This window comes from Festucalex cinctus, chromosome 19 (genome assembly GCF_051991245.1).
Source record: "Festucalex cinctus isolate MCC-2025b chromosome 19, RoL_Fcin_1.0, whole genome shotgun sequence".
Taxonomy (NCBI): Eukaryota; Metazoa; Chordata; class Actinopteri; order Syngnathiformes; family Syngnathidae; genus Festucalex; species Festucalex cinctus.
Genome location: NC_135429.1, coordinates 2,514,573 through 2,535,714, shown reverse-complemented (window position 1 = coordinate 2,535,714; position 21,142 = coordinate 2,514,573). Strand labels below are relative to the sequence as shown.

The 21,142-nt window shown below is 41.7% G+C and overlaps 3 protein-coding genes across 8 annotated transcripts; 1 reads left to right on the top strand and 2 right to left on the bottom strand.

Moving 5' to 3' along the window:
* Positions 1–337: 337 nt before the first annotated feature.
* On the bottom strand, positions 338–7,174 carry cd164l2 (CD164 sialomucin-like 2). Of its 4 annotated transcripts, XR_013280122.1 has the most exons (10): positions 6,741–7,174; positions 6,585–6,649; positions 5,770–5,932; positions 4,437–4,516; positions 4,251–4,337; positions 4,012–4,104; positions 2,674–2,709; positions 2,440–2,593; positions 990–1,143; positions 338–714 (listed from the first exon to the last, which is right to left on the bottom strand). XR_013280122.1 is itself a non-coding variant. In XM_077506660.1 (9 exons), exons 4-9 carry the CDS (start codon positions 4,513–4,515, stop codon positions 1,128–1,130), a joined length of 465 nt encoding a protein of 154 aa, XP_077362786.1. In that variant the 5' UTR covers position 4,516; positions 5,770–5,932; positions 6,585–6,649; positions 6,741–7,174; the 3' UTR covers positions 338–1,127. The 4 variants fall into 4 exon arrangements, 2 of the variants coding, with proteins under 2 accessions (XP_077362786.1, XP_077362788.1); XR_013280123.1 differs by having other exon boundaries at positions 338–1,143; positions 2,377–2,593; XM_077506660.1 differs by having other exon boundaries at positions 338–1,143.
* On the top strand, positions 6,925–11,213 carry gpr3 (G protein-coupled receptor 3). The gene is made up of 2 exons (XM_077506659.1): positions 6,925–7,137; positions 8,242–11,213. Exon 2 carries the CDS (start codon positions 8,270–8,272, stop codon positions 9,257–9,259), a length of 990 nt encoding a protein of 329 aa, XP_077362785.1. The 5' UTR covers positions 6,925–7,137; positions 8,242–8,269; the 3' UTR covers positions 9,260–11,213.
* wasf2 (WASP family member 2) lies at positions 7,329–20,940 on the bottom strand. Of its 3 annotated transcripts, XM_077506657.1 has the most exons (10): positions 20,792–20,940; positions 18,828–19,000; positions 18,614–18,748; positions 17,789–17,942; positions 16,861–16,978; positions 15,908–16,029; positions 14,451–14,588; positions 13,132–13,616; positions 12,439–12,630; positions 7,329–9,331 (listed from the first exon to the last, which is right to left on the bottom strand). In XM_077506657.1, the coding sequence occupies exons 2-9, from the start codon at positions 18,958–18,960 to the stop codon at positions 12,473–12,475; spliced, it is 1,443 nt and encodes a 480-aa protein (XP_077362783.1). In that variant the 5' UTR covers positions 18,961–19,000; positions 20,792–20,940; the 3' UTR covers positions 7,329–9,331; positions 12,439–12,472. The 3 variants fall into 3 exon arrangements, with proteins under 3 accessions (XP_077362783.1, XP_077362782.1, XP_077362784.1); XM_077506656.1 differs by lacking the exon at positions 7,329–9,331 and having other exon boundaries at positions 11,934–12,630; XM_077506658.1 differs by lacking the exons at positions 7,329–9,331; positions 20,792–20,940 and adding an exon at positions 20,623–20,769 and having other exon boundaries at positions 11,934–12,630.
* Between the last annotated feature and the right edge of the window lie 202 nt (positions 20,941–21,142).

The following is a 21,142-nucleotide window of genomic DNA, read 5'->3' as shown; positions in this document are numbered from 1 at the left end:
GTTTGATTATCAAGAGAGCTCCAAAGAACAATGCGAAAATAAGTTCGTAATGAGTAAAATAATATTTTAAAAATATTAGCAATTTAAAATTCCATTCATTTTCTTGACCGCTTTGGTCGCAGGGGGTGCTGGCGCCTATCTCAGCTGGCTCTGGGTAGTAGGCGGGACTGGACACACTGAACTGGTTGCCAGCCAATCGCAGCAATTTAAAAAAAAATAATTTTAAATAAAGTTCACGTTTCTGAGAAGTTACAGCATATTAGCATCCAATGCTAATTTTTTGCTAGCCTGTCAACATGGTTTTGTTTGTCTGACACTGAGCTGATGATATTTTTAAAACAAAAAGTAGTAAAGTGTGCAATGTGTGTTTAGTTTTAGAATAAACATTTAAAGTATGACTTAAAACGCACATCACCCAGATAAAAGTGAGCCGTTGTCAAATATCCAACAGTCCTTGAAGGCGACATTAATGTGGGAAACGGAGGAAACTCTCAGAATGAGAACAACTTTTTTTTTTTTTACCCTTCTTTTGTCAACAAAATTGGACATTGGCCACGGTTGCTGCGGTTCTGTGAGGGTCCTTTCAAGCTTTTTTGGTTCCAGTCCAGACCGGGAGTGAGTGATGGTTCCGGGAAAGCAGCGCCTCAGAGGCCTCATTCAGGGTGAATGCCAGCCTGACCCACACTGAACATCCAATATGACTTGAGAAATGAACTGGAATATAAAAAGGTGAAAATGAACAAACCGTCGCACTGCACTTTTCCTCAACGGCATTATTTGGAGAGGAAAACAAAAGAAAAAAAAGAAAAATAAAAAGACATTTTCCACATACGTCTTCTAACTTTATTTCAGTGACGACACAAAAACAAGCAATCCAACATCTTTTAGCATTAGCATGTTAGCATGCATAAAATCCTTCTTGATGTCAAATGTATCTACAGAAAAAAAAAAACTGCACTCTAAACACAATTCAACACAAAAATACACACAAATTAAGAGTCGAATCGAAGTGATTTGTTTCCAGCTGGGGGGGGGGTTAATGGCGACCAATCGTAAAAACGCATTGTCTTGTCACCGTCCCGTGCGTCACTCTTCCTTTCGTCGTCCTTCGCCGCCGGTCGGTCACCTCACTGAGGCTGCTCTCTGCGCACGCACATACACGGATGACATCATCAGAGGGGATGTAGACTGATTGCGCAATGTGGCCAAAAAAGTATTGGGACAGTCGCAAAATTCTGTCCATCAATAATCAGTGAGTGAGTCATTTTGTACTGAGGATATTTGCTGCTATGCTAATGCTAAAAAAAAGGTCGATTTCATGTTCTATGATTATTATTATTATTACACCTTAATTTTGTGCCATCACCGTGCCTGTAGTGGGGTCACACACACACACACACACTCAAAAAAAAAAAAAAAAAAAAAAAAGCCATAGAAAAAGGAAAATGGGACCGTCCAATCGCCAAACCTATTTCAAGGTTGCTTTGCATACTGGAACAACGTGCTTGCAGTTTTCCTGTATAGCCACCAGAGGACGCTGTTTCAAACACTAATCCTGCATTGTATCCCCTAAAATGTATTTATTTTGCATTCGTTGATCTAATTAATTCATTGGTTGATTGATTTATTGTAAACAAAAATAATGAGAAGAATAATAAGAACATTTTAAAATGACGTAAAATTTGTATTTATTTTGTTTTTCCCATATTTGGTATCCCCCCCAAAAAATAGATTAAAATGTGTTTTTCATTTTTAATGTATTTATCTTTTGTAAATAATTGGCTGTTTAATTTATTAAAAGTAATACAATTTGTTTTGTTTTTTAATAGTAAAATAAACTTTGCATGTGTTAATAATATTTCACAAGCTTCACTGTTTGTTTCCTATAGAGGTGGTTAATTCACTTTTTTTGTCACTTTAAACAACTTGATTTATTGTAAAAAAATAAATAAAAAATAAAAAGAGTAAAATAGCCAATTAATATGTACATTTATTAAATGTTTTAATTTATTTTATTGCCCTTTTCCAACTAAACTGGTTCATTAAAATACTTTTTAAAAATATTTAACTCAAGTCACAATTTATTGTAAATTAAAAAACAAACAAACAATGCAATAAAAATATAGTAAATAATGTAATTTTACATCAAAAATTTTCACGTGTTTTTGTTGCGATTTAATCATTTTTGCTCTTTTTCCCCCGCCTAAATTGGTTGTGCTGCATTTTCTTTAGTTGTTTTGATCAATTTATCACAATCGATATAAATTGTTTAATTGAATTATTAATCAAAAGTAAAGGAAAATATTTGTGAAATAAAAAAAACAAACTGGATTTTTATTCATTTGATTACATAATCCGTTGATAAAAATGAGTTACCTAGAAATATTCCAATCTTTTAAAAATAATGTATGTGGAAGGTATTCTTGTTGCGCGTCTCACATGGGGTCGTAGTCGCTCTGCTCGTTGGACTTGAGGAAGCGCATGGCGAGCACGCCGGCGGCCTGCAGGCAGATGACCAGCAGGACGCCGCCGATGAAGCTGGACAAGTTGAAGCGGGCCGGGGAGAGCTGCGGCCGCGCTTTTCCGCCCAAGCCTGAGTGAGACAACGCATGCAGCCGGTTGGGAGGTTGGGGGGGGGGGGGGGGGGATGCGAGTGACGCCGACTCCATTTACCTGAGTCACCGCCTCCTTCGGCCACCGTCTCCACCACTGCACACAAAACGACACGCGGCGGGTTAGCGTGTGCGTCATTGCTGGATTAGCATTTCCCTGCTGAAAATGAACGCCAACGTCGACGTTGTCGGATGACTCATCACAAATGTTGACTTACCATACGATCCTATACATTTATAGTATTGAAATCGGAGAATATTTGAGATGATACTTAGTAGAAACAGCATGATTTATCATGTTTTAAATTTATTAAATATAAACAAGAGGACTTCAGACATTTTGCAACTTGCCTTAATGGGATACTAGACTCTCACCTATTTTCAGCAGTCAAAAGTTATTTTTTTTGTCTGTAATTAATGCAGTAACCTCATTTTTATCCCATGTTCAATGAATACATTTAAAAAGTAAATTTTCTACTTGCTGTTGACTGATGATGACATCACCTGTGCTGAGGAAGGAGGTAACGGACAATCATGGCTCAGTTTGCTGACCAACCCCAGAAAACAGGTGAGCCATGATGATGTCATCATCAGTCGACAGCAAGAGGAAAAAATAGTTTTGAAAGGTATTAATGGAACATGGGGGAAAAAAATGACGTTATCAAGTTAATTCTGGACAAAATATGAACTTTTCACTGCTGAAAATTGTCCAGTGAGTCAGGTATCCTTTAAATACATGTATAAATTATGATTAATGTTTCATGCAGGAGGAAACTTGTATATTTTTTTAATCAAAGAATTATAACTGTAATTCAACAAAAGATGCTTCTGCCAAATCTAATATTGGGGTCTAAGGAACTGAGAGATAAAAAAAAAAAAAAAGGGGGTCTTTTTTTGTTTGTTTTTTTCCCCCCCTTGTTAAAAAAAAATAGTGCCCACCCCGGCACAAACCCCCCAACCCGCCTCTGGCCTTAGACTGCCTGCCTACAAGCTTGTATATGTCTCATCTCTATGTATGCCGTATAGTTTATACAGTTGTCTGCTCGTGAGGTGGTAGTCACAAGATGGCCGCCCAGTGACTTCAACTGGCGTGTCATACATATGTACAGAATCTTTCTTTCTGCTCGAAACTCCGAGTGCACTAGTGATGCTGCTTCTTAGTGGCACTTTCTTGCCCGCTTATTTCTTATCTGTCCTGTCTGCTAGTAACTTGCTTATGCTAGCAGCTCTCCGGACTCGCTATTTCCTGTCCGCCAGAAGCTTTCTGTCTGCTAGAAAGTCTTACTTCTCTACCTACTAGCAATATTCCATTGTTTATTCTGTATTCGACGTTGTTAAAACGTTAAAAGAAAAAAAAAAAAGAAGGTAGAAACAGCACCCTCTAGTGGCGGCGTCATACCTGTGCAGAGCTCCGACACTCTGGTCCAGCTGCAGTTCCTGGAGCTGTCGGCCACGTTGCCCTCGTCCGTCATACACATGCCCGTGTCGTTACCTGAGAGCGACATAAAGGTGTGCGTATTGTTGTACAGTATGCGTGTGTTGCGGAATGCTGAATAATTCACACGCTACAAAACCACACGGCAGCTCGCATTGCAGCAGCTGCCGTGCTAAGATAGAATTACAGCCGGCGTGTTTTACCGTCGGGACACAACCTCCATACGCAGCCGGTCAGGTTGAGCATGGAGTCGCCCACGCAGAGGTCACATGACTCAGCTCGGCTACAATCTGGAGGGAGGAAGCACACGAGCTGTCAATCGAGCGAAGCGGCACTTTTGATGGACGGCTGATCAATAAAAAAAAAAAAGTCCGAATGAGCCCGCTTACCCGCTTGCGAGTGCGCCGCCATCATCATCATAAGCAGCAGCAGCCAGCAGAAGAACATCTTGATGGACAGATTCTGCATTCTGGACCAAAAAATGGAGTTATCAAAAATCAATCAATTGATAAGGACAAAGTATACCAACAGTAAAATAATAATCCAAATTCCTCGAGTAGGCCGAGTGCTGAAGAGCGACGTGACGATGGCAGCAAGAGGATGGAAAGTGTGTGCGTGTGTGTAATGAGATCCAAACTTTGTCACTAGGCAACCATGACAAGACCCGCCCACCCTCAGGTCACCTGAAACACGCACACAGGTACACTTGACATTTGCTACGTAAATGTATGAACAGTCAGATTGAGAATAGATTAAAAACAGACGTGTCCAAACTACGGCCCGGGGGGCCATTTGCGGCCCGCCGTCCATTTTCCAGTGGCCCGCGACATATGCTTAAAAACGGCATTTGACTCCGTTCAAATCAAATAAAACAAAACAAAAATGTTTGGAGATGGTCAAAGTAAGAAGGGAGGTTATTTTCGTTAACTAAAACTAATAAAAAATAAATAAATAAATACATACATAACTAACATTCAAAAAACAATATTGTTACCGAAATAAAATAACGAAAATGATTTTTTTTTTTTAACTCAAACTAACTCAAACTACATTTTATGTTTACAAAACTAACTAAGAAGGAAGATTATTATTATTATTATTATTATATCTTCCTACTCCCTTTTGAACATGCAGATTGTTATTGACTGATTTTATGTTTCTTTTATGTTAAAATTTTCTTTTCTGCTGTCTCTCTGTTTGTGTGTTTATGCTGTATGTTCAATAAAATCAAATCAATCAATCAATCAATCAATCAATCAGAGCTAGTTATAAACAGAAAACATTTAGGTGTACAATAGACAAAGCTAAACTATATTGACTATATTGAGCCCAGACAGCGAGCTAGCTCTAGAATTTATAATCTATTATTATTATCTAGAATTTATTTTTAGGGCAGATAAAAACTCTAGAAAAGATGCTAAACAGCGAGCGATCTAGACAGACATTTGTGGAATATATTGATCTTGAAGCCATAGACTGGCTCCAGGCCTTGGTGCATCTGCGTGTTTTGGTGGGCGGATGTTCACGCTGCTGCTGCTGCTGTTCTGACTCATCCACATCTCACACTCGTTCAGGTGTTTCATTCCGGTCTCACGACGCTTCCCTCCCGCCTCCATCACATCACATCACATCACTGTACAGTGAATCAATCATTCCACAAGGGCCTCATTTGCATACGTGAGCAAGTTTAAGGTGATTTGGGAGAGGAAAAACGCGACTCACGCTCAGCCGCCAACGTCGTCAGCTCGTAGGCAGGAAGTTTCCTTATTTGGTCGCGAGGCCCTTCGAAGCGGCAGGCCCCGCCCACTCGTGATGCTGCACCCCCCCTATTGCGCCATCAAAACCTGGGGAAGCCTCTCTGCCGTTCTCGTATCTGCGAGGTGACCTTGGACGAACGACAATAAACACAATTCTCGTACGTTAATTAATGACTGAGGATGTTTGATACAAAGGACGTCTTTTTTGGGGGGGACATTTTTGTAACGTGGCTGCCCGCTAGGGGGCAGCAAAAGCAGACGTGAGAAAAGCAGTACAGTACAAGTGACCGGAGGAAATGTTGCATAACTCCAAAAGTGAAATTATTTAATGCAGCAATAACGTACGTCCACTTGTATACTAGTACTGTACATATAAACACAGTGGTCACTTCATTAAGAACACTAAATTAGGACAGCCAACGCAAACAAGTGTGCTTAAATCTATTTACAATTTATTAAAACTAAAAATGTATAAAAAAAAAAGAAATAAATAAAGGAATCAATTGAAGTATAAAATCGATTAATGGTTATCTTCCTGTACAATAAATCTAATGCTAAGATGAATATAAAAAATACGGTAAAAAAAAGTTAAAATAATCCAGTAACAACATAAAACAATGCATATGCTGTACAATGCAGCTTTAAAAAAAAAACCATTTTAAATAGTTTAATTTATACTGCCAGTTGTTCCTAATATTTTGACCTTCTTGCGTGTTCAATCTACGTCATCACGAAAATGCATTTTAAATCCTATTAAAAAGCCAGCGTCAACAAGTGTACCTAATGAAGTGGCCGCCGTGTGTCCCCATGAGTCATTACTGCGTTTCAGCACCGTGGACAGCACCCTGACAAGAAAAAAAAAAAAAAAAGGGGGGGGGGGGGGGGCTGTATTACAATGTATGATGATGCCTGTACATGTGCTTGGACATTACTTACAAGAAACGATAACAAGAATGGCGCTGGACCGCAGTGGGCGTGTCTTCGTCTCGATGCCGCATTTTTCTGAATGAAATAACGCCAGCATACACCGCGACCCCCGCCCCCCCGCTCTCCTGCATCCTCTTCTTCTGATTGGTGGGCGGCTCCAGCCTGTGACGTCACGGCCGCTTTCTTGTGGACGGCGCGCTGAGACCTTCAGCATCCATTCTTGCTTCGGAGCAACCAACGAGGAGGAGGAGATTTTGTTTTCTCCGGTGGACAGGAGCGGGACCACCGAGCGGATCTCCCCGACCGGAAGTGCACAAAGAACGGCGAGAGAGCGACAGGAGAGACCGCTTGATTGCGCCCTTTTGGATCTTACATTAGAGGACATCAGGCCATCTTTTCCTAAAAGGTAAATTATTAATACCGTATATGTCTATATACACACATCTTGTATAAATATGCCATACAATATAAATATCTAGATGTATCTCTATTGCTCGCTCACTCTCAATGGCGCACAGATTACACAACAAGGGGTGCAATATGCCCCCCACCCCCAATATTCTATCACGAACACCCCATGTCACTCGCTACTTCCGATTTACTCATCACAATTATCCATTTTATTAAAAATAAAAACAACACAACGCATGTTGTTGTGATTTCCTTGCACTGTAACGGAGTCCGCACATGACAGCAAGCGCGACCTAATTGGCAGTGGGGCGGCATGCTGGTATGCGCGTGTGTCCGTGGGCCGAACACTGTGTCTGAACATCCGTGGGGGGGGGGCGGCCAACACTCCCCAGCACTTAATCACACGCGCACCAACACGAGTTTGGAATTGATGTCTAAGTAAAGCTGCAGGGGAAACTGAGGATTGTATTTAGGTGAGGAACCTCCACATCGATCGTTAGCCAAGATGAAAGTCTTCATTGGCTCTGAATCGAATCTCCGAGATCCTGAGATGGGGTTGATGGTCGGGTTTTGGTGAGGGAAAAATTCTAAATCTTTGTTGGGTGGAGAATTTCAAGTGTAGAAGATCAAAGGGGGGGGGGATGTATCTGGATTAAACATTGTGAATCATAATTTTTTGGGGGGTCGGGAGGAATAAATATTTTTTCAAATTTTTACAAATAATTTTTTCTCTCACTATGAATATGAATAATAATTTTTCACCCTCCGCCCAATTCTCCACCACAACTAAAGATATAATTTGTCTATTAAACGGTTTTATGTACAGAATCAGAATATGAACCTCCTTGCACACTCTGATCATGAGCTCGCCACTGCCACCTAATGCAGTGGTTGTAAAATTACACAATCTAGTACACCAAACCCATCGCTTGGAAAAAGAAATCCCTTCATATGGAAAATTCATGGCTTTTTCTTTGGCCCCATTTCCCAACTTCTTCTTTTTTTGTTTTTTAAATTGTAACCAAAACCATTCCAGGTGTTTTCCAAAGGTCTCGATGATTTCAGCACTTGAACGTAAATGCGTCGTTTATTTCCTCAGGTACAAGCGTCGGTCTCTCTCGCAAGTCATGAGACTGAACGCGTCCGAGCTGTCGTGGGAGGAGTCTTCGGCCGCGGACGCCATGCTGCCGTCGGGCCGCCAAGAGGGCGGCGCCTCCGCTCGGGAATCCCCGCCGCTGACGGCATGGGGCGTGGCCCTGTGCGTCTCCGGGACGGTCATCACGGCCGAGAACGCGGTGGTGGTCGCCGCCATCCTCGCCACGCCGTCCCTGCGCGCGCCCGTCTTCCTGCTCCTGGCCAGCCTGGGGCTGGCCGACCTTCTGGCGGGCGTGGCGCTGGTGGCCCGCTTCCTGTTCCGCTTCTGCCTGGCGCCCAGCGACTGGTCCGAGCTGGCCACGTCGGGACTCCTGGTGACGTCGCTGAGCGCCTCGCTGTGCAGCCTGATGGGCGTGGCCCTGGACCGCTACCTCTCGCTGAGCCACGCCCTCACGTACGGCTCGGGACGATCGCGCCGGCGCGCCGCCCTCCTCCTGCTCCTGGTGTGGGCGGGCGCCTGCCTGGTGGGCGCCGGTCCGGCCATGGGGTGGAACTGCCTGGACGAGCCCGCCTCCTGCTCGGTGGCCCCGCCCCTCACTCGGACGTACCTGTCGCTGCTGTGTGGCGGCTTCCTGGCGGTGGTGGTGGCCACCTTGCAGCTGTACGCCGGCATCTGCCGGGTGGCGCGGCGCCACGCCAACGCCATCGCCACCCAGAGGCACTTCCTGCCCTCCAGCCGCTCGTTCGGCGGCAAGCACGGCGGCGGGCGGGGTTTCTCGCGCTTGGTGCTGGTTCTGGGAGTCTTCGTGGGCTGCTGGATGCCGTTCTCGCTGTGGGGGCTTCTGGGCGACGCGTCCAGCCCGCCGCTGTACACCTACGCCACGCTGGTGCCCGCCGCCTTCAGCTCCCTGCTCAACCCGATGCTCTACAGCCTGAGGAACAAAGACATACGCAAAGTTCTGCTGCACGCCTGCTGCCCCCGCAGGCAGGCCGCACAAGTGCACTGCCCCGTCGACGTGTAGGACGCCAGCGTCAAGTCAATCAGGACGGACTCTTGGCCAGAATTCGTGGTCCGGGGACAGGAAATCCAGGATCTGGAAAGGGAAATATTCCGGAGATTCATGGCTCTTCGGGCAGTGGAAATTCTGGATCTTGCGGGAGAAAAATGATGATTTTGAGGGGGCAGTGATCTAATAATACTGGATTAGGAGGTGTACTCCGAATCAGGGAATAAAAAAAAACATCCAAAATCTTGGGAGGTGGGGGAAACAAGGAAGAGGGGGAAAAATTCAGTTTGTTTAATCCAGGCTCTGGTAATAATAATAATAATAATAATAATAATAATAATGATAAATCTGGAGAGGGTTGGATTCCCAGATCTGGTGGGTGGCAGGTCAAGGGGTTGTAATCTGAAATCTCAGGGGTAAACAAATCCTGGATGGAGGGGGGACAGTCTGAAACTCTGGTAAACTTGGTTCTGGAAGGGGAAAAAAAAAAAATCATGTGGAAATAAAACCCGTTTAATCCACACCAGAATTTCTTCGAGGTCCTATCCTACACTGGCCGGCGGCTGCGAAGGACGTGTGTGAACATACTTGACTGAAAATGAGTCAAAAGGAAAAGCCATCATTTCCATGTAAATCCAGAATTTCCCTACCTTGATGTTTTTCTCGTGATAAAATTCAGACCTATGCAGGGGTTGGATACCCCCTAAATAAACATTGTTTGGCCTTGGAGGAGGCCCACGCTCTTGAGAATTAATATGTTTTGGGGGTTTTTATGTTTGACGTATTTGTATATTTTTACTGTCAAAGGTGAATGGGGGGAAAAAAGCAACAGCCTCCTTGGAGGAGGTAATACCCTTTCACGCTGGATCCCCAAACCGGACTGCTGTATAAGGTACCAAATTTGATGGACTCACAGCATTTGCATTAAAAGCACTTGCCATTAGGCTAATTATCTAAATGCGAGTAGCTGCAGCGGCTGTGCAAGGTAACAGGGATACTTAGCTGGAAACTTTTCATGCACAAATTTCCAGGAAAAAACAGCGTGAAAGGGGCTTTTTTTTTTTCTTGTTCGTATCAAGACCTGATTCCGTACCAAAAGTTTCTTTGGAATTGCTGGAAGTCACACGTGGAGACAAATGAAGTGCATTTTTATGATCTTTTCAAAAAACCGGCGCCTCCGCCAAAGCGCCGCAATCTATGCCAGACGTGCGCACAACACACAGTAGCGCTCGCATCGTGAAATCCTTTCACGCACCCACACACACAAAAAACAGCACTTTTCCTTTTTGGAAACAGGACGTGAGGTCCTCCTCCCCCTTATCGTCCTCATCAGAACGTTCTGAACTGTCCTGGCCGGCGGCCATCTTGGAGGAACTCCCACTACTACCAGACTTGAATTTGTGCCTCCTGCCAACAAATCAGCCCACTTGTAGCTGCACGGGATCCCGCCGAGTGAAAACAATCAGTCGCTCGTAAATAAAAGCGGATTGAAATGACATTTGTGCGGTTATGGAGAGAGAAAAATGAAAGTCATGTTGTTGAGTTAATTGGATCCAAAAGCTTGATAATAATAGTAATAATAACGTGATGTACTTGAAATGTGTGCTACAAACACAATGTACTTTCTAATGGAGAGCTCAGATTCTATTTTGCACACGCTCTCTGTCAAGGCACTTTTCAGCCATTGGGACTGTATGTTGCACAACCTTTTTTTGTCAAATGAATGAATATTTTATACTGATGAATAATAAATATGCTTTTTTTTTTTTCTCCCTACTGAATGATGTCAGCATTCTTCCGTCGGGGATCGCGAGCGCACTAAAAGCTTGAGATGTCGGGCCCTCGATTCAGTTTGCATTAACACTGCGGTGTTCAGTGATTGCATAAGATCGGGGAGTTTTTTTTTTTTTTTTTGAGTAGACTGAAGGTTTCACTTTACATAACTTAGGTCTGAATTTATAATGGGCTAAATGGATTTTATAACAAGCACTTAACCTTACATTTGATACATTCTGATAATGTCTCAAATATCTAAACAATAATCATATAAATATAACACTTTTTTTCCCCCCGATAGACAACTTAACTCTCAGAATATGACTTAAAAAAAAAAAAAAATCCCTAAAATCGTGTCGAAAAAAAACGTGTCGAAAACATGACTTCATCTGGGGAAAAAAAATAATAATCTTGAAAATTTTGACTAAAAGACTTCTGGGAAATTCTTCTAAAAAATCATGAGTGCTTAAAAAAATAATTATTGATCTAAAAAGCGACAGCCTTTTTTCCATTGTTTTATGTCAATGCAACTAAACAAAAATACATTAATTGTCATGAAAACAACTTTTCATTTTGACAAATTGCACTCAATAAAATTGTAGGAAAAAAAATCTTGACCAAAGTCATCATCTTTGTCTAAAATTTGCTTCTATCTAACCAATATGAGAAAAATATTTCTCCATTTTTTTTTTTTTTTACTTAAATGGCATGATACTTGAAAATATGTTTCTATTAATTTAAAATTGTTAGATTTTTTTTAATTTCAACTCCCCCTTAAATAAGAAAGCTATTCAGGACTTTGTTTGTTTTTTACTACAACAAAAGGCAAATTTCCCCCCTGAAAACATCCATCTGGAACATTTTTTAGAGCAAGTCATGCACGTTAGACATCAGAACCGATGAGACGGGTGAATAAATTCTGCTAAATTTATTCTCTTTTTTTTTGTTTCTTTTTTTTTTTAACAGGCAAAATATATTTACTTTTGTTAGACCGTCTTTGGGAACATGAACAAAACAACATCATCACTTTGGAAAAGCGAGCCGCATGTGACTATACGTAGACACAAATTTCAAATTATATATAAAAATGAAGAAAAAAAATAAAGGCACTTGAGAAGTAAGGTGGTCCCCACCATTTTGTCACTTTTACACTTTCATTTCAAAGTCATGTATTTGTGTTCCGCTTGTAACTTCCCCCTTTGGGTCACACATACACTAAGAAAAAAAAAAAAAAAAAAAAAAGTTCGAAATTGCTCCCATGACGCCACAAAAAACAAACAAAAAAATAACAACCCGAAGGAACAAATATGGTACTTCTTAAAGATAGCGTATTGATTAGAGAGGCTGCAGATAAGATAAATAGCAACAAGTGAAGGAATGTGATTGTGACTACATGGAACTTTTTCATCTGTGCGAACCTGAACGTGATGGCAACAAAGACAGACGGCGCCGTCACTCGGACCACTCGTCGTCGTCGAACTCGGACGAGTCGTCCTCGCTGTCGCTGCACTCCACGGCGATGCGGCGGGACAAAATGGCGGCCACGTCGTTGCCGAAGTGATCCTGCGTCTCCTGCTCTCGCTGGGCCTCCACCTTGCGAAGGTTGAAGCCTGGAGGACAACAGCGGAAAAACAAGTTGTTTTAAAAAAACAAACAAAAGACGACTTAATGAAAAATGACAATTTCAGAAAATACATATTGAACAAAGAAAAGATTTTTGAAAGGAAAAAAAAAAAAAATTGCATTATATTCGTGTACTAACCCTTTCTTGACAGATTAAAAAAAATATATATATAAAAAAAAAACAGCATGAAAAATGTATTTGTTTGAATGTCATTTGCCTTCAATTCCAATAAATTTGGTTTTATCGTAGTAAAAAAGCAAAATATCCAAAAAATACAACTTGTTGTCTCGTAATATTATGAAATCTCAATTATTTAAAAAAAATTAATTGTAATATATTATTTTTCAATTTATTTTTATTTTTATATTGCAAAATACAACTTTTATCTAAAAATGGGGGGAAAAAAACAAAAAAACCTTTTATGTGGAAAAATGGGGGCTTTATTGTTGTCAAGCCAATCAGAAGGGCGGATTCGTTAAGAACTTACCTTGTCGAATGGCCTGCAGCAGGTCGCTGCGGGCGTCGCCCGCGGGGGAAGGCTGCGGTTTGGGCGGCGCGCTGGAGGGCGGCGGAACGGCGGCGGGAGTGGGCGGGGCGGGGTCGCCGAAGGACGGCGGCGGCGGCCCAGGGGGCGGCGGCGGCGGCGGTGGAGGAGAAAAGGCCCCGTTGGCGGGCATGGGGGGCGGAGGAGGCGGGCCCATGCCGGACATGGCGGGCGGCGGGGGCGGGGCGGGCGGCGAGACGAAGGGGCCCGAGCACGAGAGCGGGGGCGGTGGTGGCGGGCCGTCGAAGCCGGCGGGCGGTGGCGGCGCCCCGAAGCCGGACATCGGGGGTGGGGGAGGAGGGGCGGGCGGAGGGGAGAGGTTGGGGCGAGAGTTGGACGCGGGGGAGGCCACGGGGGGAGCCGGGGGCGGGTGGTTGGGGCTCAGGATGCTGATGCGCTTATGGTTCCCGGCGCCGCTGTCAATGTACCTGCGCATGACAATGGAACAGATACAGTCCATTGGAAAAGTCTACACACCCATGTTCCAGGGCGCAAGAAAAATTTTTATTACCATAAAAAAAAAACATTAAAATTAAAATCAAATCTTGTTTCAGCAAAAATAAAGCATTGTGGTTGCAAAAGTATGCAGTGCACTTTTACTTTTAGTTTCATTATTAGTTTTAGTTTTTTTTTTTGGTTTGTTTTTATTTTATTCTGCACAATATTTAAAAAAACACGCCATGGTAGCGACGTCATCTCATGTGTGCCGCACTTTTTTCCCCCCCACCTTATTCCGGTTAATGCATGAGCCTTTGGGGATGATTTTAAATGTGATTATAAGAATATTTATTTTGTTATTAACTCCATTAAATAACCTTGGTGTGCAAACCCTTCTCATCATTGGGCCTGTTCAAACATTAAACTTGTGTTCAGCGGGAGTCAGCGCACACCTGCCACCATTTGAAGTGCCACCGATTTAGCCCAAATGAAGCTCAGATGTTCTAGTAGGCCTTTTAAGTCGGAGTTACAGTTGGCAATAATCGAGCTGGGATGTTTCTGTGTTCAGAAAGAACCAGTAACATTCAAACTCATGCCGCCATTTCAAGTGCTTTTGATCATAAACAAAGAACATTTTTTCCGACATTGTTTTTTTTTTTGCTTACTTTGCTTTAGTTATCAGTAAGTTAGTTCCACTAAGTTATTTAATTACTTTGTGCTAGTTACAGTTGGAACCAGATGACTGGGGAGCTTGAATGTGATTGGTTGATTCCAAATGCAGCCACCTCCCCCGACTGTGTTTGGCGGCGTGAATCTCGACTTACGACATGTCAGGGGGCGGCGGAGGCAGGAAGTCGTCGGGGCCGGGCGGCGGCAGTGCCTCGTACGCGTAAGAGCCCGTGCTCAAATCCAGGCCCTCGTCTCCGGATCCCAGGCTGCCGTTCAGACCATCCATGGAGCTCCTTTGAAAGCAACATTATTTATTACCTCCACCAGGGATTTTGCATTTCCATTAACATTCGGCAGAGGAGCATAACACAGATGGGAAAAAATAATAATATTAGGGCTGGGCAATAAAATCAAATTCATTTGATTAACCTTCATTTAGAAAATCAAATCGTTGAAAATGAGCTAAATCATGAAGTCAAATTTTGTCTTCTGGATTATTAAAAACTACTGTTCTTATGTTGTGTTGCATTCAGATGTTAATTTGAGTTGTCATTTTTGCACAAGTGGCAGCATGGGTGCTTTACGAGACATGTTCATACAATATGTACCAACTACTTCATTAATTGTGGCAATTAAGCACAAACTATAATGTTAAGTGTATTCAGAAGCTGATTTAGAATCCGTATACAGTTTTTGTTGTCGGAACAGTTTGCATAGGAATTATTTTTGAATAAATGAAACCTTTAAATAAACGTTTGTTGGGTTTATTAGATTAAAATCGTTACCGTCTTGAATGACTAAATAAATAATTTTTTTTTTTTTTTTTTTGGCCAAATCATCCATCCATAATAATAATGCAATAAAATAACAATAACAGCAACAACAAAAATAAAATTTCCCCTCTGGAAAGATACAAATTTAGCATTAAAAAATAAAAATTTCTAAAAAATCGGTTTAAGTGTCTCCATAAGAGCTCAATAAATGTAAGACAGCTTGAATTTTTATTTTAAACTTACAGTACTTATAACTAGATTTTATTTAAGAATAATTAAATGTTTATTTAAAAATGAACATTAATAATAATATTCTGACTTATTCATGGAAAAAAAAAAAAAATAGCCAAAACATTTGGTCAAAAACGTCCCATCTTGAAAAATGACTAATATTGTGGTAAGACTCTCATTATAGGCTTAATATTATACCACAAGAACTAAAATTTTGTGAAAAGATTACCGTATGTACTTTTATCTTTAAATATCTACCGTAGTATAAAATAAAGAATCATCTCCTATGTTTACCAAAGAACAAAAAGTTGTTTATGACATTTTTAAGCGCTTTTAATGGCACATTTTAATGGCCAAACGTCATTTATTGAAGGATAATGAAGGCCTGATTATGGGAAATTCAATAACATCACTTGTCATTCATTTTGTCTGCTAGTTCCAAAACAAGAAGATGACCTCCTAAAACGTACAAGCACTGGTGGCTCTAATTTGTCTATCTCGTGATTGCGGCGCTCACGTTTCCCCGGGAGGGAAAAGCCCAACAAAATGGTCACGTTTGTTTGTGTTCAGATGGGACTAATGCGCTAAAAAGTGTCACGTCCACTTACATCATCTCATTCTTGGGCACCACAAACTCTTCGCCCATCTTGCGGCGTTCCCACTCCTCCTTCCTGCCTTTAATCTTACGCGGGTTGAGGGTCCGCTGGTTCAGGTGGTCTTTCTTCTCCTTCTGCTCGACACAGGGCAGCAATTGGACTTGAACTTGTTTAGCATGCATATGTTTTTTTTTTTGGGTAGACAGTGTTAATTCCGTCAACAAAAATTAAACAAAAATAATTTCTCAACACACATTTTTCATCGGGCTAAAACTAGAATAGAATAAAACAATAACTGGGACTAAATCAGTATGCATTTTCGTCGACTAACGAAGAAAGATGAAAATATATTTACGTAATAAAAACTGGACTGAAATCTATGGACATTTTCTTTCGTGAACACAAATGACACGAATATGATTTGAGCAAAATCTCGTCTTTGCAAATCTGTCACATTGATACACATGACACACCCCCTTTCAAATATGCAGCTAGCAAATGCAACATGCACAAACACATGGGATAGACAGCAGGTGGATTCACTCTGAAAGAAATAAAAAATGAAGTCAATTATTGTTAACATTTATAGTTAACAATTATAGTAACATTAATCCAACAGCTATAACTGTTCCAACAATAATGTTAATCCAACCGCTAACTAATGCTGGCTAGCTCCTCACAAGGGTCGCTGGGGTGCTGGAGCCTATCTACACCCTGAACTGGTTGCCAGCCAATCGCAGGGCACACAGAGACACCTCGGGACAATTCTCTATGCTCTACATTTTTTTTTGGGTGTTGCTGGTATAGGAAGCAAGGGAGTTGGAATGGGCTCAGCGGTCAACTTATTTAACGACCGCCACTGTAAACAAGAGGTAATTGCAGCTACTTCCTGAACGGGTGGCGTCCACTGAGGCAGCCGCTTCTGCTGTTTGAGGAAATTGCGGTGTTTGGTGCGCGACTCTCACTCTGTGCTTTCGTTTCTCCTTCATGATGTCCTTGGTGTCCTGCAGCATCTTCTCCTTCCACAGGTCAAAGAAATAGGAGGGATCCGTGTAGAATTTGAGGGCCTCCCTTCCATCGTCGCTGCACAGAGCATAATATATTAATTCACAGAACATAATATGTTCATTGGTTCCATCTGCCATCATTATTTTTGAACACCCTAAAATAGAACATAAGGCTTTTTAACATGGATAGGTTATTTGTTTTAATCCTATTTGTATAAGATTATGGATTATCTTGGATGGGAAATCGTAAAATAAAAACGGACATAAAAAAAACAAAAACTACCACTTTATTCTTGCAAGATTCTCTATGTACTCAATTATTATATCAGAAGAAATGAGAATGTTCTTTTACCTTCTATAAAAATGCAACTACTGTTTAAAATAAATTACATTTTTTGAGATACAGATATGACTTAATTTTTTTTTTTTTGAGAAAATAAATAAATAAATAAATTAAATAAAAAATACATAAAATAAGACAATAGCTTTTTGGCATATTTTTGCTCAAATTTAGATATATTCTGAGTTTGTTCACATAAGATCATACTTTTGAAAAAAAAGTTGTTTTATCACGCCAATGTAAGATACAATCTACTTTGCCTTTTTTTTTTTTGAAGATTTACGGTCACCCCGTAAATCTGAACGATTTTTCAGGTATGTTTTTGATGTAAAAATTCACCGTAAAAGTGGAAGGGGAACCACTGCAAACACCAACACAGGCTAACCCGTTACATGAACGCTTTGCAAGGTTGATGTGGTCTACCGTCATAATGCCCCCCCCCCCCTTTTTTTTAAGCCTTCATTGCGAATATTTTAGATGAAATAACACAGTGGCGGGAAGATGCGCGCATGTTACCGTATATATGGCCTGTCCTGAGCAACGTACCGGTACGGGCTGAGGTAGTCGAGAGGCGGAGGCGGGTCACACGTGATGTAGGTGTCCAGCACGGGCATGGGCAGCGAGGGCCGTGTGAACATCTGCTGGTCCTGCGTCAGGCTGCTGCGGAATGCCTTGCGTGTGGTGATGGCCTGCAAAGACACTGGCACACAACACATTTTCATTTTTAGTTGCTTTTGGTTTGTAAATTCAGTTATTCATTTTTAGATGCAAGTCTTTACGGAAGTGTATTGCATTCACTTGGAAAAAAAAAAATCTACTTTTCTGACTAATTTTTTGGGGAACTTTGTTTCTTGGGTAATTTTTTTCATTTTTCTGAATATTTTTTCTGTCATTTAAAAAAATGTACTGAAAAACAGGGGAAAGAATATTCAGAAAAACAGAGCACCAACTCCTGATTTTCTGAGTATTTTTTTTTCACCTCTTAACTCCAAGTAACTTGTTGCAGACCACTGACTTGTATATATGACTGGATAGCCGATAGTCAATACACGTTGTTTTTTTTTTAATAATTTTTTTCCCCTGTTTTATTGAATGTTTCTCCCCGTTTTTCTGAATATTTTTTTCTCTTGTTTTCTGAGTATTCTTTCCACCTGTTTTTAAAAAAAAAATTACAGAAAAAAAAATATTCAGTAAAACAGAAAAAATTATTTAAAAAAACACAAAAAAAACAGAACAAACTTGGTACTCAAAAACAAAAGCTCCCCAGAAAAAATAGGCAGAAAAACAGGATTTTTTTTTTTTTGCCCCCAAGTGAATACAATACGCTTTCATAAGTTTTTAACTCCCCCAACCACCATAAATTAATCCTACCTTCTTCTTCTTTGGGGTCCAGCTGGGTGACTTTCAACTGCAGCCTGTCCACTCGATCCCCGAGAGCCTCCAACCGGCCGGAGAAGACTCTGGCCTCGTCAAACAGCCCCCTGAACACGTCCTCGGCTTGATTGCCTGCCCGCGTAAACAAAAACACGTTTGTATTTGCATCATTGGAGATTTCTGCCGGTGCAGCGCGGCAAGGCGCGCTCACTCAGGGAGCCGAGCTGGCGGATGATGGCGGCCAGGCTGTTGTTGGAGACGCATTCCAGCTCGCTGTGGATGCTCGTCGGGATGGGCTGGCGGCACACGTAGCGCGGCTCGATGTTGCGAGTAATCAGCGGCATGGTGGCGGAGGGCTTGTGGCCGGGCGAGGCAGGCCAAACCCTGGAAGTAATGAGGTGGTCAATAAATACATGGTTTTGAATTTTTGTATTAGGGTGAGTGTTCTGCTGTGTTAAAGCGGCTGCTGTGAGGCTGAGAATTACTGTATGCTCATTTCCATGAACCCACATATCGCATCATTTCACTTTAGTTTGAAGAAATTACAGTGGTACCCCGAGTAGGCTTACGGGTTTTTCAAGATATGATTATGAACCATCCTCCCCTTTTTTTTTTTTGTTTGTTGAGAGCAAAAATTTGAGTTTTCTAGTGCCCCCTGGTGGCCAAGATGCCCACACCAAAGTGAGCGGCACAATACCCATTGAATTATGGTAATGCACTGTTTAATTTTATACATTCTAATTTAATATCACATGACTTTTTTTTTTTTTTTTTTTTTTTTTTTAAATAAAGTACAATACTATCAACGGTAATTTTCTTATTTAAAAAAAAAAGATTATTTTTATTTTTTTTTATCAGCACACCATTGTGTTTGGGTGAACATTTTGAAGTTTAAATATACAATGTTTAATTCTTTTCCGATTTATGTTTCAATGTTCCAGTAATCTTCAGCCAGTAGTGACAAACAATTTGAAGCAAGTACACTGTAACTATTCGGAGAACTGTGTGAGCAAAAAAGTACAAAGAAGAGACACAAGGGCTGTTAAAAACGTGTGTTTTAATGTGTTTCCAATGTATGAGATCTATGGTTGTGGTTGAGTCTGGAACGTAAGACTTTGTCGGCCTCTTAGTTGCCTTGTGAGCTGTAGTCACATATATAAATAAACTGAGCCAGACAGCGTAAAGCAGAAGCAAAACTCGAGCTTTTGTCTTGTCACCAGTTTCGGTGGTGAACAATTTGATTGTGCCAATGATGCAGTGCAAAAACTCCCCACTCTAAATGCACACTACAACAAAGCAGAGCAGATTCATTCATTTTATTTGCATTTTTGCATGATTTGCAGTTCAAAGTGCACCGGCGTTGAGGTGCACTGTTTACTTACACTAACAACAAGGCTGTGAATAGAGTGAGCAGTCAGTTTTCAACTTTAGTCAAAACTATTTTATTTTTTGTCAACATCATTCGCTTTTTCTCTGAGCAAGACTAGGGGGAGGCCATAATCGGCATACCCGACGATAGACATATTTAAGCACCAAACAAAATCACCACACTGACAAATATGTCCACAAAATAATGATAAATGACAGAAAGCCAGTGCAGTGCCTTTAAGTACAGCTTCCTTTTCCCCATTTGGGTTTCCTAATTATAAGCTTCATATGCAAGGGCGTCACAGTGGACGGTGAAGTCCGTCATTTGACATAAATTCTTTCAACTTTTTATTTGTAATTCCCCTGAGTGTCTCTATGTGTACGTGAAGTTAAGGTAAACATTGTTTTACAACAATGTGGGTGGAATGTTATCACCATGTGGCCCAACCTGGAATTCATGTTGTTGTTTCCCAGGGGCCATGAAGTCTCTAGCCGCGCCCCACTTGATACCCCGCGGTGGAAATGTCACATTGGACTTTTTTTTAAAAAAATTTTCAATAGCACGTTCAGGGTCTCAAATGACCCCCGAAATGTAGTTTAACGGAGTTATTGATAAAGTTAAACTACACGAAACTCACCAAGCGACGCGAAGCTAGCTCAAAGTAGCCTGAGTGGAACTTGGCTTCTTGGCCTTGTCAAGAGCAGGAAGTAACTTGAACACACCAACTGTTGTTTTGAACGAAACTGGCCGAACGGTCGTTTATTTCCACGATAAAACACCATGGAATGGTTTTATTGTTGGCTTACCGTCACAGCGTAGCTCCCTCTTTAGCTGTCCCGTTTGTGCGCCTTGAAAGGTTTTCCACTCGAAAATGTTGCGAGCGGTTACAGTGTGTCAAGCAAACGCGGACCGGACGAAGCGGAGGGCAATGTCCCGAGTTTGCCAGCTTGTGATTGGCTGAGCGGACCGAGCTCCTGGGAGCTGATTGGCCGAGGCGGCTGTCACATGAGCGGAAAGGTGGCTTACGTTGGCGTAAAACTCCACCGCTACTTTGTGGCAAACGTCTGTGCGCCATTTGCGTAAAATGAAGCAGGGAGGGCTGCAACGCGCATTCCTATGCGCGCTCCGGCGAGTTGGAACGCGTCCGAAGAATGACA